At 28.8% G+C, this 17545-nt stretch overlaps 2 protein-coding genes across 2 annotated transcripts; one reads left to right on the top strand and one right to left on the bottom strand.

The window, feature by feature from the left end:
- Nucleotides 1–6264: 6264 nt before the first annotated feature.
- ANNAT4 (annexin 4) lies at nt 6265–10115 on the top strand. Its single transcript, XM_039035605.2, has 6 exons — nt 6265–6524; nt 8234–8406; nt 8508–8732; nt 9148–9381; nt 9481–9552; nt 9665–10115. The coding sequence occupies exons 1-6, from the start codon at nt 6482–6484 to the stop codon at nt 9872–9874; spliced, it is 957 nt and encodes a 318-aa protein (XP_038891533.1). The 5' UTR covers nt 6265–6481; the 3' UTR covers nt 9875–10115.
- Nucleotides 10116–11068: 953 nt separating this feature from the next.
- On the bottom strand, nt 11069–15128 carry LOC120081526 (annexin-like protein RJ4). Its single transcript, XM_039036484.2, has 6 exons — nt 14892–15128; nt 14617–14762; nt 13973–14191; nt 12412–12624; nt 11905–11997; nt 11069–11432 (listed from the first exon to the last, which is right to left on the bottom strand). Exons 1-6 carry the CDS (start codon nt 14965–14967, stop codon nt 11232–11234), a joined length of 948 nt encoding a protein of 315 aa, XP_038892412.1. The 5' UTR covers nt 14968–15128; the 3' UTR covers nt 11069–11231.
- Between the last annotated feature and the right edge of the window lie 2417 nt (nt 15129–17545).

The following is a 17545-nucleotide window of genomic DNA, read 5'->3' on the forward strand; positions in this document are numbered from 1 at the left end:
TAATTTTATCAATTAAACATCTAACTTATATAAGTTAGATAAAAAAAAATTCGATATTTTTATGATATTTTTCAAATTAAATCTAAATAATTGTATAAATTGATAAAATTATGAAAGTTTAGAGTTTAAATTAATATAATTATGAAAGTTTAGAGGTTAAATTCATACAATTATTAGTTTGAGGTTTAAATTGATACAACTCTAACATTACAAGAATGTGAACATTTCCTAATGACGGAAACTGTCGGTAAAAGTTTAAAACACCGTCGGCAAAACTTATCCCGACGGTCAAACAATTGTCAACAGAATCGTTGGCAAAGCATCGTCAGGAAAATCTTCCCTGACCCAAAAAAGCCTTATCATAAAGAAAAAAAATCTCTCGACGGATCAAGGATGGGACTTTTTGCCAACCCTAAATGAAATCGTCGAGATTAATCATTTTTCCTGATGGTGATAAGAAATCACAATCGTCAAGAGAAGTCAGCCTATACTGACGGTTCTTTTTGGGTGTTGGGATAAGTCATATCTCCCAATGGCAAAAGTAAATTTAAACTATTGCGATAAATCAACTTATGCTGACAATTCGTTTTTGTCGCCAGGATATGGTTACTTATCTCGATGCTTCTCTACGATGTTACCGTCGGCAAAAGTTATTGTGAAAATATTAGCATGAAATTACACTTTTCCCGACCCTTACACCGTCGAGAGATGTTATGCCGACAATAATCTATTTTAGCGTCAGAAAAAGGTAATAACTTTTTTTTCTTCATTACTATATTTTAGATCTTTTTTCTTTTTTTTTTTTTTTACAAATGTCATACTTTTTTGAATCTTAAAAATATCAAATAAACTAAAATAAAAAATGTTAAAATTAATTAGATGTCTCCAATAGAAAATAATATCTATAAAACATGTTTGAATCTTAATAATTTGTTAAGTAAACAATTATTAATACTATTCGTCTTAAATATAACATAACATCCACAAATCTTTAACTCTAAAATAACATTACATAATAACAAACTACCTATAAAACACAATTTTACAACCTAAATAAGCTTGTCGGGAGATGCATCTTCAACATAAATCTCAAGATACCTACAAAATACAAATTTAAATAAATTTAATACTCAATATACCATTTACCAATCTCAAAGTGAATATAGAACTTAAAACTCAACTAGAAACATTAATGGATTGAAACAAAACTCAAAATTACATATTTCAATCTCAAACTCAATATAGAACTTAAACCCAACTTAAACTTAATCATAACTATACATTTATCCATATACCAACTTTAAACCCAATATAAGAACACTAACAAATAAAACCTACTTTAGCTTCAAACCAACTCGTATTTACACATTTCAAACTCAAACTCATTATACAAATAACAATCTCGACATCAATATATAACTTATAACTCAACCTAAGCATAATCATAATTAGACAATCATTATTTTAATCATAAACTCAATATAGCGTATACTCATCTCAATCATTCTCAATCTCGGTATAAAACTTAAAACTCAACTGAGAACATTAAGAATTGAAACAAACCAACTCATATCTACATATTTCAATCTCATATCCAATATAGAACTTAAAACTCAACTTAAACTTAAACATAATTGTATATTTACCTCTTTACCAATTTTAAATCCAACATAAGAATATGAACAAATTTAAATGAAGTTTGTCGGGGAAAACCAAAATTCTTATAGTGTAATAGTTCATAATTTATATTAATGAAATTATTAGTTTGAGATTTAAATTGATACAACCTCTGAAATTTAGAGGTACATAAAATCAAATAGGCATGAGGCGTCAATTAGAGGTATATATAGATTTTTTTTTTTTTTTTTTTGAATAGTAAATCAGATATTTTTCTATAGAACTCTTATGTGGTCTACATTAGTAGATTATACATGCCGATTTAATTGTGTCATACTATTACTGAAAGGAGATAGGGTCCATATGAATATTAAATTAATTTTAAATAAATTAAAAAAATAAGTCCATCAGGTGATTCACACTTGATGTGATAGCCCAACCTACTAAAATAGATTAAAAGGAGAGAACAATAATCTCCATATAAAATAAAAATGAAAAACATTTATATATATATTCAAACACTTTATAGATACATTTGCGGTAAGACAGCAATGGGACGTTTAAAGCAGAGTATTGGTTATTGCAGTCCTAGATTATTATAGATAAGTTATAATAGTTTGTGTTTAGGGTATAGATTATTTTAGTTTAGGTTATAATAATATGTGTATGAGATTTAAACTATTTTAGTTTGATAAGAAAATAATAAACATTGTAGCAACGAATAAAAAAATGATAAATATAAAATAGTAAAAACTGTAGCAAATAGTAGATACTATAGTAAATAGGGTTTTCAAATAATATTGACTATAGCTAATTGAGAACTACAAAATAGTATTTCGCCCCCTAAGAGCTAGAGTTGCTTAGTTATTGTGACGATGAGTACATAAGAAAATAATAAGCTATTGAATTGATGTTAGTTAGTCCACCCCATCCACCCAACTTTTCCTCCCAAAACTTCCTTCACCATCAAATTATGTAAAAAATGAACATCTAAACAAACTATTAATAAAATAGTCGTTTCCAAATATAGCAAAATGTCATGATAGACAGTGATAGACATCATTGATAGACTACCATTCCACTTTGTTTGATATATATTAAAAAAATGCTAGGGTGACTCGTCACTTGATATATAAATGTTAAACAGAAAGAACTGACAACAATTGTAACAACAAAGATACCAACAACAAGTAAAGACACACAACAGCTGGTAACCTAGTTCGGTGATAAACACCTATGTCTGTGGGTAGAAAGCCCAGGAAAGATAATTCATTAATATTAAAAAGTTAAGCAATTTACAACATAGTACTTATCTGTATTATAACATAGTACTTATTTGTAATACTCCAACTACTACACCCACACTGCACCTAGGCTCTCCCTAAATGTGAGACTCCCTTTCAACTAAACTTAGACTCCCCCTAAGTATGTTAATATTAGCATTTGAAACTTCAACATCTGACAGTGTGGGTGTGATACTCCTCTCAACTTGATTATCTTCCTCTTGGATCAGTGAACTCCCTTTACTAACAACCCTTAGGTCCCTCTAAGACAAAGAACTCCTCTTCTGAAGCCAAGTCTTAGACTCTTTCTAAGATTGAAAATCCTTTCTCTGGCAACAATGACTTAGGCTCCCCCTAAGACCTTGAAACTCTTCAAAGTGTTGCACTCAATGGATGAAGAACATACATAGCAAAATAGTGAGCAAACAAGCAAGAACAAGATGTATAATAATTTGGCCATAGTACAAAAAAAAATGTCTTGCTCAATTACACAAATGCGACAATCCTAAATGGTTTGCAAAACTCACTTTAAATAAACAAATCTAATAAAAGAAATAAATCCTCATTTGAAATAAAAAGTCACGCTTCAAAAAGAAACATATCAGACTAAATATCAAAGCCAGATATTTTCAGATATGGAAACTATTTTGTAAGAAAATACTCTGATGTCACAACTGGATGTTAATACTTTATTTGAGACATTTGTAAAACTATTGTCTTAGAGAAAATTATAAAATCAACAAACCAAATCTCCGACAATATGTATATAAATAAAATAATAAAATTTTGGATAATAATAAAAATAAATAAAATAAAAAGATAATTTTTTAAAAATATAAATCAGAGATGGAGGGATTTGAGCCATAAATATTTCATAATGATGTTAATTGAGCTAAATTCTGATCAGTAAAATATATAAATTAAAATTAAAATATTCGTTAAAGATATGCGAATAATATTAATAAAATTAAGCTTAGTCAAATGATTGAATTGGAAAGACATGTACTATGTTATCTTGGGAACTTGACACAATTGACACATGTATATCTTATGGTTTGTGTGTGAAGAAATTGAATCCAACTAATAAAATAAAATAATACAAATCATTGGTAGGTAATTAATATAAAATTTCACGCATAATTTGAATGATATCTTAGATTTATTGTATGTTAAACAATATTTTAAAATAATTGATGGAGATTATCTACATAATAATATTCGTAAATTTAAAAATATTAAACAATCTTACGAGATTTTTTGTTATCATTATTCTTACCATATTAAAACCTTCAACTCTTAATAACAAGTTATCAAAACTTAACTTTATAAGTTATTTGGTGTATAATAATAATGAGAGTAAATACATTGTTGGTTATGGTCTATTAAGTTCTTTAAATTTCAAAATGAACATTTTAATCCACGAAATTTGAATAATAATAATAATAGCTACAAACATTTTTTAAATGATAAAATGTAACATTGATAAAACAAATAAAAATTCACATAAAAATCAAAATTGTTTTAGTAAAAAAAAGTAATTTACTTCCTAAAAAAATGATAGTGAAATATAACCTTTTAGTTTGGACAGCTAAATGAATTAATTAAAAAAAACAATACAGAGATAAGTTATTGTGTGAAAAAAAACAAAGTATAAAGTATAATCGGGGATCAAATCATATGATATATTAATATAATCAATAATCAATGAGCATACTCATTATAAGAACAACAATAGAATATAGAAAGTCAAAGTCAACTTTTGGAATATTATAATAATTCTTAAAATAGTTGGTATCTATCAAATTAATTTTTAAAAAATGTGTATATAATAATAGGAAAGAAACATGTTGGGATATTTTTATCAAATGGTCCGAGCATGTGTGTCACCATCACGACATAATGCAGGTCGTAGATAATATTGTGGGTCCCATCGAAAAAATTTGTGGATTGAAACGCAATTTGAGTAAAGAAGTGTGGACGTTTTGTAATTTCTACCAAATTAAAGGGGCGTGTAATTAAACAAACGTTATGGCACGAATAGTAAAATACCAAAATCTAAGGACTGAATAGCAAGAAAGGAAATCAAATGAAAACTTCGTTGATGAATTGAAAGGAGTTCTGGAGAGAGAGAGAGAAATACATGTTTATTAGACACGTTATTTGTAATTGTTATATTTTAAAGCGTTTTTTTTTTCAACGGGTTTTTAAAAAAAGAAAAAAAAGAAAAAAATATTTGTCTTTAAGTTTACTTTTTTACATTTTTTTTTCTTAATTAATGTTTAATCTTAATACCATTCTTCACTTACTTTATTAATAGTTCTCTCTCCCTCTCACTTTTTTCTCTCTCCCTCTCACTTTATTTCCTATTAAAGATCTATAATAAATTACAAAGTAATGCAATTATCTCCCTGGTGTTTGGGATTTTTTTTTTTTTACGTTTATGTTTGGTTAAGTTCAGGTTTTATCTTGTTGGCTTTGTTTGCTTTTTGTTACTCTGTCTTTGTCTGTATTTTGTTACTTTGATACCTTGATCTCCGTATGTGGGATCCTTTTCCAAATTACAAAATAACGTGACATTACTTTTCCAAATTCTATATATATATATATATATATATATATATATATATATATATATATAAAGTTATAATGTATTTAGCTCAATGATACTTCACAGGGTCTATCTCTTTAAAGGTCGGAGGTTCGATCCCTCATCTTGACATCTATAATTGGCACAAAGATAAAAATGCGAAAAGATGAAAGGATCATTTAACTTTATAAGTGATATTTATATTACTCTAAAATTCTGAACTCCCAAATATAAAGTACATTAAATTGTACTAAAAAAATAAAAATGAATACATTTAATATTTATATGATAATATATAAATAAATAATTTTTTTAAATAGTGAAATTTCAGCTATATTCTCTTTTTTTTTTCTATTATATTAATTTAATTATACTCGTTTTGACATAATTAAATGGTTAAAAACAACACACACTCTGTCTGTGATAAAATATAAAATATAACTCAAATAATTTTTTAAAAGATGATTTTTTTCAATAACAAAAGATCTTACCGATAATATACCATAATTCAAAAGGCTATCAATATAAATGAATTATAATATAGTATATATATATCAAATTAACCATTCAAAAAAAGAATCAAACAACTTTTTTTACTCGCACCAACGAAACAATACAAAAGTTTTTATCATTTAAACTTAAACATAACTAAATTGATTAAAATATAAATCTTGAATCAATTGATCAGATGTCATTTTGGGAGGAAAAAAAAAAAAGAAAGAAAAAGTTATAATTTGAACTCTATAAATACATTTAAAAAATAAAAGAAAAACAGAAAAAATGTTTTTTTTTTTCAAAGAATTGGGATGTGCATTAAAAAAGTGGTTTTAATTGTTATAAAACGAAAAAATTAAAGTAGTTAGGGAAATGACGAAAAAGGGCATATTGAGTTTGTTTTATAACGCGGGAGGAATTAGATGAGGTGATTGTACTCTGCTTTCTTCTTCTTCTTCTTCGTCTTCGTCTCTTCTCCGATTCAATAAGCAACTCAGAAATGGCGGATTCTGCCGTCGAAGTTCTCACTCGAGCTCTCTCAGGTTAACTTCTCGTTCCTTTCCTCTTTCATTACTCTGCCATTCATTCTTTCTCTCTCTTTGTTTTTTCCTTTTCTTCTCTTCTTCATCGCGAAATTCATCCAAATCCGTGTGTCGATCTTCATTGTTTTTCATTCGGAGTTTTTTTTTTTTTTTTTTTTTTTTTTTTTTTTTAATTTTCTATTGAAAATTTAACTCGTTGCCGGAGAAATACGATACCTGGCCTCGACGTCGGCGTCTCTCTGTTTTCCTTACTCCGTCGCGAAGGCTTCATTATCTCGTTGATCTTCGCCGGAGAAATACAACTTCCGGACACGATCACAGTTTCTCTCTATTTTCTTACAGATCGTTTTCGTTGAAATTAACTAAAATAATTGTTATCACATCTATGCAATTTTGTCCTATGATTTTATATTTCTATTTATTGATGTCTAGTTAAATTCTGTGCAATTTACAGATAATGGATTATGAAATCCATTTCCAGTATTAATTTTCAATCAAATTACCTTTATGCCCCTGTGCGTTTTTTTTTTTTGGAATAAAATAATATTACTAGATTTTTGCTAAAAGTTTAATTCATACAAAATTACTTTTCCGTCCTTATGATCCTTAAAATTTTATAGTGTACTTTTTGCCGATTTTTAATTTTTAAGAATAAATTTAAAATGGTTGTACTAAGGTTAGCCATAACGTGTAGTCCATTTATAATATTTGATTGATGAAGAGTAATTTTTCCCGTTCTTTAGAAAATTAATTGTCGAATTTTCTATTTAGATTTAATTTAAGTTAATAATTTTATCTTGGAGGTTGAGAAAATTCTTATGCTTCAATATTTGTTGGGCATTGAACAACATTATATTGTTTAAATTACAATGGTTACCCTAATATGATATATCTACAAGTTAATTGATATATTTTTTTCAATTTATATGATACTTATTGAATATAAAAGGTGCTACTTATTGACAATTTTATTTCAAAATCTTTATTCATAGAAATCTCAAAATCAGTTCGCTAATTGTTTTTTTTTCTTTTTTTTGGGTAAAATTGTTTAGGTTTTAGCTGAATTTCTAAAAACAATAAATATATATATATATATATATATATTTCCTTAATTCTTACTATGAACCCATATTGAAAATTATTATTAAACCCTGTATCATTTCATGAGTTCTAATACCAAAGTTAAAGAAAAAGATTCTCTTTATATCTCTATAATGATATGATATTCTCTATTTTGGTGAAGAACTCTAGTGACTTTGTTTTAAATTACTATAATCATATAGAATAACTATCTCTGTCCGTCCTCAATTACGAGAGTACCTTCTCAAAGTTTTTTTGCTACTCAAACATTTTTTCACTCTCAAACTAGAGAATACAAAAGGAAGTTAATTAGAGGACAATAGAGTTTAAAATGTTTCTAACTAAGACATATTAAAACAAAGGAGACTATCTCCTTTTATAACTTAGGAGCCCCATCCCCCTCCATCAAAATAATCCAGGTGGAATTCCACATCTCGCCAAAAGAAAATCTCAAAAAAGACTTCATACTATTAATTAGAAATAGTTATTCTCACATATATACTATAGGTCATCCTTAATTTTATCTAGTCATAATCGCATAGATTATTAGAATTGAATATGATTTATAGAAATATAAAAAATGTTTGGAAAGTGAAGTGAATAATGTTGAGAAGTGAAATGAAAAACAGGGCATGGAATAAATGAGAAGGCAATGATAGAGACATTGGGAAAATGGGATCATGAGGAGAAAAAAATGTTCAGAAAGAGAAGTAGCCATTTTTTCAGTGAAGATGAACGTTCCTTTGAGCGTTGGGAAGAACATGGCATGAGACTTCTCAAGCATGAATTCATGCGCTTTAAGGTATATCCTTTTTTCTTATTTTAAGAAATTTCAAACAAATTAAAGTGAAAGATTTGTATAAATATACATGTGAATGTATTGTGGATATATGATATCTATAGAATGCTGTGGTGCTATGGACAACACATCCATGGGAAAGAGATGCTCGTTTGGTAAAGGAAGCATTGAGCAAAGGACACCATGGCCAAAACATCAACATTCTCATAGAAGTGGCTTGTACTAGGACTTCTGATGAACTTTTGGGAGCAAGGAAGGCTTACCATTCCCTCTTTGATCATTCCATTGAAGAAGATGTTGCCAGCCACATTAATGGCCCTGAACGCAAGGTAACTTCTTCTTCTTTACTTTCTCACATACTTCTCCTTTCTTGCAAACAAAATTGCTTTGTAACAATTGCATCATATATAGTCTCGGTCGATAACAATTTCATTTTTAAATTTATGTCTATTTTCTTTCAAGTTTCTTATTATAATTATGATCATCTCTTTTAAGAAAATATTTAAATTCTTAGTCAAATTCCAAAAACAAAAACAAGTTATTTTTTAGTTCTCAAAACTTGGCTTGATTTCTGAAAACATTGATGGAAAGTTAGATAACAAAACAAAAAAACTGATACGTGGAAGTAGTATTTATAAGCTTAATTTTGAAAAACTAAAAAACGAAAAATCAAATGGCTATCAAATGAGCTAAATGATTATCAAATAGAGACTGAGTGTTTGGTGTTACTTTGGAATATTGCAGCTTTTGGTTGCATTAATGAGTGCATATAGGTACGAAGGATCAAAGTATAAGGAGGAGATAGCAAAATCGGAAGCAAAAAAGCTTGCTCATTCAATCAAGGAAGCAAGCAGCAAAAAGAGCAGCCTCATTGAAGACGAAGAGGTTGTGAGAATACTCTCAACAAGAAGCAAACACTTTCTTCATGCCCTTTACAAACACTACAATGAAATCTCAGCAGGTCGCTCCATTGATGAGGTACCTACCTAATATTATGCTCTCTAATGATAATATACTTATGGATGAATGAAAAGATCTCTGCTAAGGTTTGAGATCTTTTTTCTTTCTTTTTGGTAGGATCTTCATGGTGACTTGAGGCTTCAAGAGGCAGTGTTATGCTTAGCCAATCCTGTTAAGTATTTTACTCAGGTATGTAAATTTCAAACCCCCTTGCTCTTTCACAATAAAATCAAAATTTTCATGTCTTTTTATTATCATTATTAAGGTTACTGAATAATGTCATTTCTTATTCTGTGGTTAGCTTCTAAATGTATCGCTAAAAGTCGACGCAGACAAGAAGATAAAAAAGGTATTGACTCGAATCGTCGTTACGAGAGCCGATACAGACATGAAGGAGATCAAAGTTGAGTTCAAAAATCAGTTTGGAGTTTCATTGGCCGAGAAAATTGGGTCTGTTTGCAATGGTAGCTACAAAGATTTCTTGCTCACTTTGCTGGCAAGATCAAATTAATTATTATAGTTAAGATAAATAAAAAGATTTGAAAATTGCTGTTTATTTTTTCTCTTAGAGGATCGGAATTTGCTGTGTTTAATTTATATGTATGAGTTAGTCGTTTTTCATGATTCTCTATTGCTTATGAGGCTATGTTATTCTCTTTTGCCATAATAAATTTGAACAATTTGAACATTGAAAATTGTTCACATAATTGTTTGTTCAATTATTATATATATCCTTTGTATTGAGCATTCTATTTCATGGACACAATATCATTTTAACTCTTTTTTTAGTCAAAATATATAACTATATGGTATATCGAAGAGCCAAGTTAAATTTCATTAACATTAAGTTCTGATTCCCAAAAAGGTAACTATGGTTTGCCCTCATTAAAAAAATTGCGAAGTACAATTGATAATACTAACATTGGACATTCTTTTCTAGTTTTTATTTAACAACTTTGTGATTATCCCCAAATAAAACTGGGCATTAGAACTTGTGGGTACTTAAAGTGACCAAAGTATCAATCTAGAGGACGACTCACTTACATTAAAACACTATATTACAACTTGATTGTAATTCTTTTTGAGCACCAAGTTTTTGAGTTGTAGAAATTGGTAATTAATTAGTCTCACTTAGAATCAAGTGGAGAATTCGTTTGGTATGTCTAATTTTTTTAACGTTGAATATGTTCAGATTTATTAAAAGTTAAATGGTTTATTTTGACATGAATTTTAAAGTCCAATAAGATATTGATACTTTTTAAAGTTCAAAGACATTAGATACGAATATAAAAGTTTATGAACTAAACTTTATAACCTGATCTATTATCTTTACGAACTTGATTTGATAATTAATAAATAAAAAATAAAAAAAAGTCTAGTAAAACTTTCGACTGATGCGAATAGTTTATATTAAAATATAAATGAATGTCAAAGCGCTTCAGAGCAAAGACTAAAATTAAATGGTTTATTAGACACAAATTTGAAATTCAAATAACATTATAGACAATTTAACCTATTATCATTTGATTTGAAAAAAAAATGACTACTTAAAATTTGAAGAAAGAGAGAGTATTTTGTTTGTAAGACTTTCTGACTTTTATGGAAGCAAAAAGTTAAGGGTAGAATGAATGAGAAGAAAAGACAAGTTTGTGAGGGAGCTTCAAAAGCAGAGAAGCATAGGATAGGATATGATAGGATAGCACAATTCAACTAAATAAGTGTTCATATTCATACAAAACCAAAGGTCTGCAATACAAGACACTGATCATATATATAATATAGCAACATACACTAAATGAAAGCCGATTATTAGGATACTCATAATAGGATGATGATAAGCACGCAAAGCAGAGTACTTAATCAAAGCTTTAATTACCAAGAAGAGCAAGGATGAAACGCTTGTAGTCGCCAGAGGTCTCCTTGGACACAGCATCGTCAAGGGTAACACTGTTTCTCTTGTGATAAGCCTCTTTTATCTGCCTCAAGTCTTTCTCCGCCCTCGTCACCACCACTCGAGTCAATGCATCCTCGTCGCTCTTCCCGACCCTCTTGATTGCATTTCGCACCACCTCAAAGTTACCATTTTTTTTTTCAAAACGAAATTTCATCAGTCTCATCTTCATGATGATTTGATTTTGATCACTAATCAGCTTTATTATTTTTGTTTTTTTCTTGTTTGCATTCAGATCAAACGGCTCAAAAGTAAGAACTAGAAGCTTTATCTATGGTATAACTATTTGAATTTTGGTTTATGAAACTAAGCTTATAAAATACTATTTCTGTCCATAGGATTCTTTGTTTTGTTATCTACTTTTTAGGAATGTTTTCAAAGTTTAGACTAAGTTTAAAAAACTTGTTTATGTTTTTGAAGTCTAGCATCAAATGGTTTCTTAGCTAAAATGAGCATCGTTGTAAAATATGAAAAAACAAGTACAATTTTAAGAAATCAAATCATTATCAAACCTAAACAAATGCATTACTTCTGTGTATAGAAATAAATTTAGGCAGGAACATAAATCTAGTTTGACAGAAGGTGTTCACCTTCTCGTAGTACTGGAAAGGGTCATCGATGCATTCAATGATGGTTCGCAGTGCTTCTGTGAGCTCTTTGCCTGCTTTATCACTGGACAATTGCTACAAGAAAGAGCCACTTGTTTAGACTTTTAATATCATGTGGTTCAATTGTCTTAGAGGAAAAATGAACTGTTACCATTTCTATCTCCCAATAATATAGCTCAAATTCAAAGTTTTTTTATCTTAAAATTTCCAGGTAGATTAAAACTATCAGAATATGGTTTATCATGCAATTCATTTTGTCAAATGGAATATTGTACATATAAGCCTTATGTCCAACTTACAAATAGAACACCACTCACCCTCCATGCACATACTTTTCTTATGGCAATGTCATTTGGAAAATCAATCAACATTTTTGGAATTTTAGTGTTGAGAGGGGAGAGGGGCAAAAGAAGAAAGAACAAAAACAGAGTAGACCAAAAATGATATCAAAGGGTCAAAATTGGAAGTGTTGTGAGTTAAGTTGTATACCTCAGAAATGGAAATACCGAAGGCATCTTTGTAGTGATTGAAAGTTGCAACCAGCTGTGGCCTACTCCTTGTGGTTAAGATCCTGATAACATCTTCATGATAGAAGGTTTTGTCTCTGATTGCACGTTCAAGTCTCTCCGCTTCTGATTTAGCCAGGCTTAGATCTACATCCGCTCCACCGTAACGGTATGCACTCACTAGTCCAACTAACAGCTGCAAAGCATTTTATTTCATCAATAATTGGTAACTTCATAATTATCCTAACCTAAAGCCAAAAGAAGTCGAGATCAACTAGCATAAACCTTATACAGTCGATTTCAAGATCAGAAATTTGATTACCTTACATATTGTAAAAAAATAAATAAACAAATAAATCATGTACATAGAGACTATCTTTGCTTTAAATATATCAGTTCAGATTATTTACTATATTTAAATTCATGAACGTCACAATATTCATCTTCTACTGTTGTCTTACTTACCTAACTTGTGGGTTAATTGGGAAAAAGAAATTAGTACCATTTATCACATATACGGACATATTACTATTTGAACTTTTTTTTTTAATTTGAAATTGTCAGGAAAAAAAATCTTGAATATATATGTGTGTATGTACATATATATTGTACAATCAATTATGCATATTCACATTAGTTCATTTTGCTATTTGAAAATTTATTTTATTAAATTCCATTTGGAATTTTGTCCCAAAAAAAAGAATTTATAAGAAAATAAAAGTGTTTTTTTAGTTCGAAAAGATTTTATTAATAGAGTTCGAAAAGAAATTTACTGATACAGTTTATATATAAATATTTTGATACAGTTTATATATAAATGGTTTAATTAGTATTGTAAATAACATAAAAGATATAATGTTTCTTTCTCTTTAATGTTATTGCTCACATTAATTTACACAACTGATTTTCGGAAGATAACAATAAGACACTGCTTATTCAATCTTAATTAAAGAAAAGAAAAAAAAAAAATCTAAAACCACTTACGATTATGGTTCTCTAATCCTTTCCCAAGAGAAAAAGTAATTTAAATTGGCTAATGAACACTTCCTACTTTCCAGAATGTTGTTAAAAGATTACATAAGAATCCATTTCTCCTCCTCAAATATATATTACTTATTATTAATTGTTATTTTTAAAATACTCATATTATTAAAATAAGATTTAAGTACTATTTAAATCTCTCTACTTTTGATTATGATTCATTTTGATCGATATTATTTTAAAATATTCATTTTGGTCTAGTTAACTTTAGTTCATTTTGGTTTTTGTACTTTCAAAATATTTATTTTCATTTTTTTATTGAAGGGACCAAAATGATAACTTTTTTTAGAGTATAAGAATTAAAATTAACATTTTGAAAATAAAATCTCAATGAAGTAAATTTAAAAATATAAGGACTAAAATAAACATAAAAATGAACCAAAACTAAAAGTAAAAAAAGAATCTATTTAAATCTAAATTAAAATGCGTATTTTTTAAAATAAGTATTTCTGATGAAGTTAATTAAGAAAGTAACAAAAGGGGTGGGGGGTTAAGTCACGGACCGTGCGCAAATCGTCGTTGGTGCTGGCTGCAACATCTTCCTCTAGGGAGCGCTTGTAGCGGTGTTGGTAAGCCCTCCTGACCCCTAATAGCTCTTCAGGAGAGTAGATGCAAGAAAGCTCGACGAGCACAGCAAAATCTTCCTTGGGCTTCCTTATGGCTATGTTGGCCAAAACAGCATCTCTGTCCTCCGGATCCAGCATCCATCGGTACACCGCTCTCTGTTTCACCCACAAACAAATTAACTCTACCTATTCTAACCAACAAAACAATAAGAATCGGACCGAATCGATCTTCGTGACGAAATTTTTAGCAAACAAAAACCTAGAATCCATCCTTCTTTTTCTTTTCTTTTTTTTCAGCGAAAAAATTGTGGCGGACAACCAAACAGGAGTCGTAATCATCGATGTGAGACAATCCGACATCGATGATACCGATAATCGACGATGAGAACACAGCACACATGTATGGTGAAGATTATAATGACGATGAGCCGATGAACTCAAAAGTAGAAATAAAATAATGACGATGATCGATTTTCGAAAAAGACAGAACAATGAGCAGGACTAATCGTAACGGATGATGTCGATGAACACGAGTATGATCAGGACGATTTCAAAAAAAGAAAGAAAATGAAAATCAGAACCTCGAAGTGGCCAGAGATCTCCGATTCAAGGCGCTTGATAAGATCCTCCTGAAAAAGCTGTTCATAAGCAATCCTGATTTGCCTCCTTTGAATCGCATTTCTATGAGCAAGGATCGAGATTATGGCCTTCTCGTCGGATCCCCAGCCTATGAAGAAGAGAAAACAGATTCAGAAGCATAACAAACAACAGAACTAAATGCAAGAATCGTAATCAATCAAGGAAACCGAAGAATGATGAGTGAGTGATAGTTTTAGCGAGTGAATGGAATGGATACCTTTGAAAGCGGTTCTGAGAGCTTCGGCATCGACATTGGCGGAAGGAACATCGCGAGGAACAATTAGTGTAGCCATAGCTTAACAATTTTCTCACGGCTGAATTTCTCTCAGTTTCTTTTCCAGTTACGCAGCTCAAATAATACAATGTTTTTTTCTTCACTTGGCGTCTCCCCACTATTTATAGATACTATAATCCCATTTTTTCCCACTTCTTTATGTCTAACAAATCTCAAAGTAAAAAAAGAAAAAGAAGAATAATGGAATCAGTAATTTTAGTGGTAATCATTTTCTTTTTCAGTTTTCGTTTTTGAAAATTAAATCCATGGAAGTCATTTTTACTTCTAAAAAGAATTTTTTGTTATTGTTATCTACTTTTTATTAATAATTTAAAAAATTAAGCTAAATTTCGAAAGTTAAGGCTCGTTTAGTAATCATTTGATTTTTTTTATTTTTGAAAATTAAATTTATTCCATTCACATTTTTACAATAATTTGCATTATTAAGTATAATGGTCAAATTAGTAAATTCCAAAAACAAATATAACTTTTTGAATTTTTTTTTAATTCTCAAAATTTAGCTTGGTTTTTTAAATCGTGGTGAAAAGTGGATAACAAAGGAAGAAATTTGTAGGTGAGAGTAGTGTTCATGGACTTAATTTTCAAATACAAAATGGTTACCAAACGGGATCTAAAAAACTTATTTTTATCTTTTAATTTGACTAAGAGTTTAACTATTTTAATTAATAAAGATGCAAATCATTGTAAGAAATGAAGAGAAAATAAACTTAATTTTCAAAAACTAAAGATAAAAAATAAAATAATTATCCAACACGGTCTTAATTTTTCTATGTTATAAATCTTCCAATTTTAGATGTGTCTTAATTCTTAATCATTTAATGGTGTATTTAATGAGTTTTGTAGATTCTTTGTAAGAAAATTAAGTCAATGGATAAATCTTAGATACAAACTTAAATTTAATTTAAGTCCTCCAAAACAAATTTTTAGATTTCAAAATTTAAATTTGATTTTTAAAAATATTGATATAAAGTTGATAACTAACAACACAAAGAAACTTAAAAGATAAAATTAATATTCGTAAGATTAATTTTAAAATATTAAAAAAAATAGTTGGGTTGAGTCTAATAATAAAGTTATATTAGATTTATAGTTAGCCATCATTGAATAACGAGTTTTTTTTTTTTTTAACAATGGGTGGAAATTCAAATCATATATCTTAGAGTTGTTAATACATATTTATACGAGTCGATTTAAGTTTACTTTGACTTTCAATTTAAATTTTATATTTTAAAAATTTATACTTAATTCATCCTAATTGTTTGAATATAGCTTTTATCTTTTTTTTAAAAAAAAAATACTTAAATACCATGATCGGTTACTTTTTGAAAATTATGTCTGTTTTGTCACAATTTCTTAATTATAGTTTTCATAGTTCATAGGTAAACATTTTACTTTTTATTATTTTTTTTAAAGAAGAAACAAACTTTTTAAAATTACTATTTTTAATTTTCAAAATTTAACTTAAATATTGAAACGTCTTAAAAATTTGAAAGGTAAACTACGAAACACTATAATAAATAAAAATAGTATTTATAACCTTAATTTAAAGAAGTAAAAAAAAAAAAAGAAGAAGAAAGAAATAGTAGTTATAAACTTGGACTCAATTGGTTACGTATTAAAATAAAATTTAAAAAATATATTTAAAAAAGTCTTTAAAATTATTGAATAGTATGCGGTAATAGTACACATGGAAAATGGCGAGTGTTCAACTTCGGACCACTCGGGTGTCCGGTCCTTGGACTGCAACAAAGTTACTAGATATACGTAAGCTTGGTTGCTCTCTTGGTGATAATGGTTAGCAATTGTATTAATTTTTCATCTAAACGTCATATATTTTTATTTATATTTTTACATATTCGTAGATTCACCATGGATATTGAGGAGCAAATAAAAATTTTCATTTAATTATAAATATACTCATAAAATTTAGAAAAAGAAACTACAAATTGTCACAAAGGTTCGAAATATTGATATCAGTGGAATATGGAGACCTCGACTTTATAGAAATAAATTTTCAAGAAACTTTATGAAAATTGCTATTATTAGTTATTGAAACTTTAATTGTGACGGTTGGAACAACCACCTCCCATGGACAAAAGATAACTACGATCAAACAACGTCAAAAGTCGAAAATACCTATAAAACAAAAATCGGTTACAGGCTGAATCGCGGAGCTCACTCTCTTTAAGATGTTTCATGACTCTGTCCCTTGTGCAAGTAATTCAACTATGACCACGCCGTCTCAAGGATAAAACAACCCAGAAATTTTTTTTTTATCTTGATCGGAGCTACACTGGAACTGATCGGAAATTTGACATAGGTAAGTCTATAGAGAGTACTTCTATAGCTAGATACCCCACTTAATATCAAGTATAGACCTCATTAAGAACTAAGTTAAACCTTTCTTACGTTTCAGGATATCATGCTCAGACTCTAGGTCATAGGAAGGGAACTCTATGTTCGTTTTTAGCATGATTCACTTCATATCACTTGTGATAAGTTATTACTCGTTGAATTTGTTTCTTGGGATCTTCAGTCTACAGGTTGGATTTTCCTTACAGTGATTCATCTCTCTA

The sequence above is a fragment of the Benincasa hispida genome, chromosome 7 (genome assembly GCF_027475165.1).
Source record: "Benincasa hispida cultivar pf3 chromosome 7, pf3_genome.v1.1, whole genome shotgun sequence".
In the NCBI taxonomy this organism is placed as follows: Eukaryota; Viridiplantae; Streptophyta; class Magnoliopsida; order Cucurbitales; family Cucurbitaceae; genus Benincasa; species Benincasa hispida.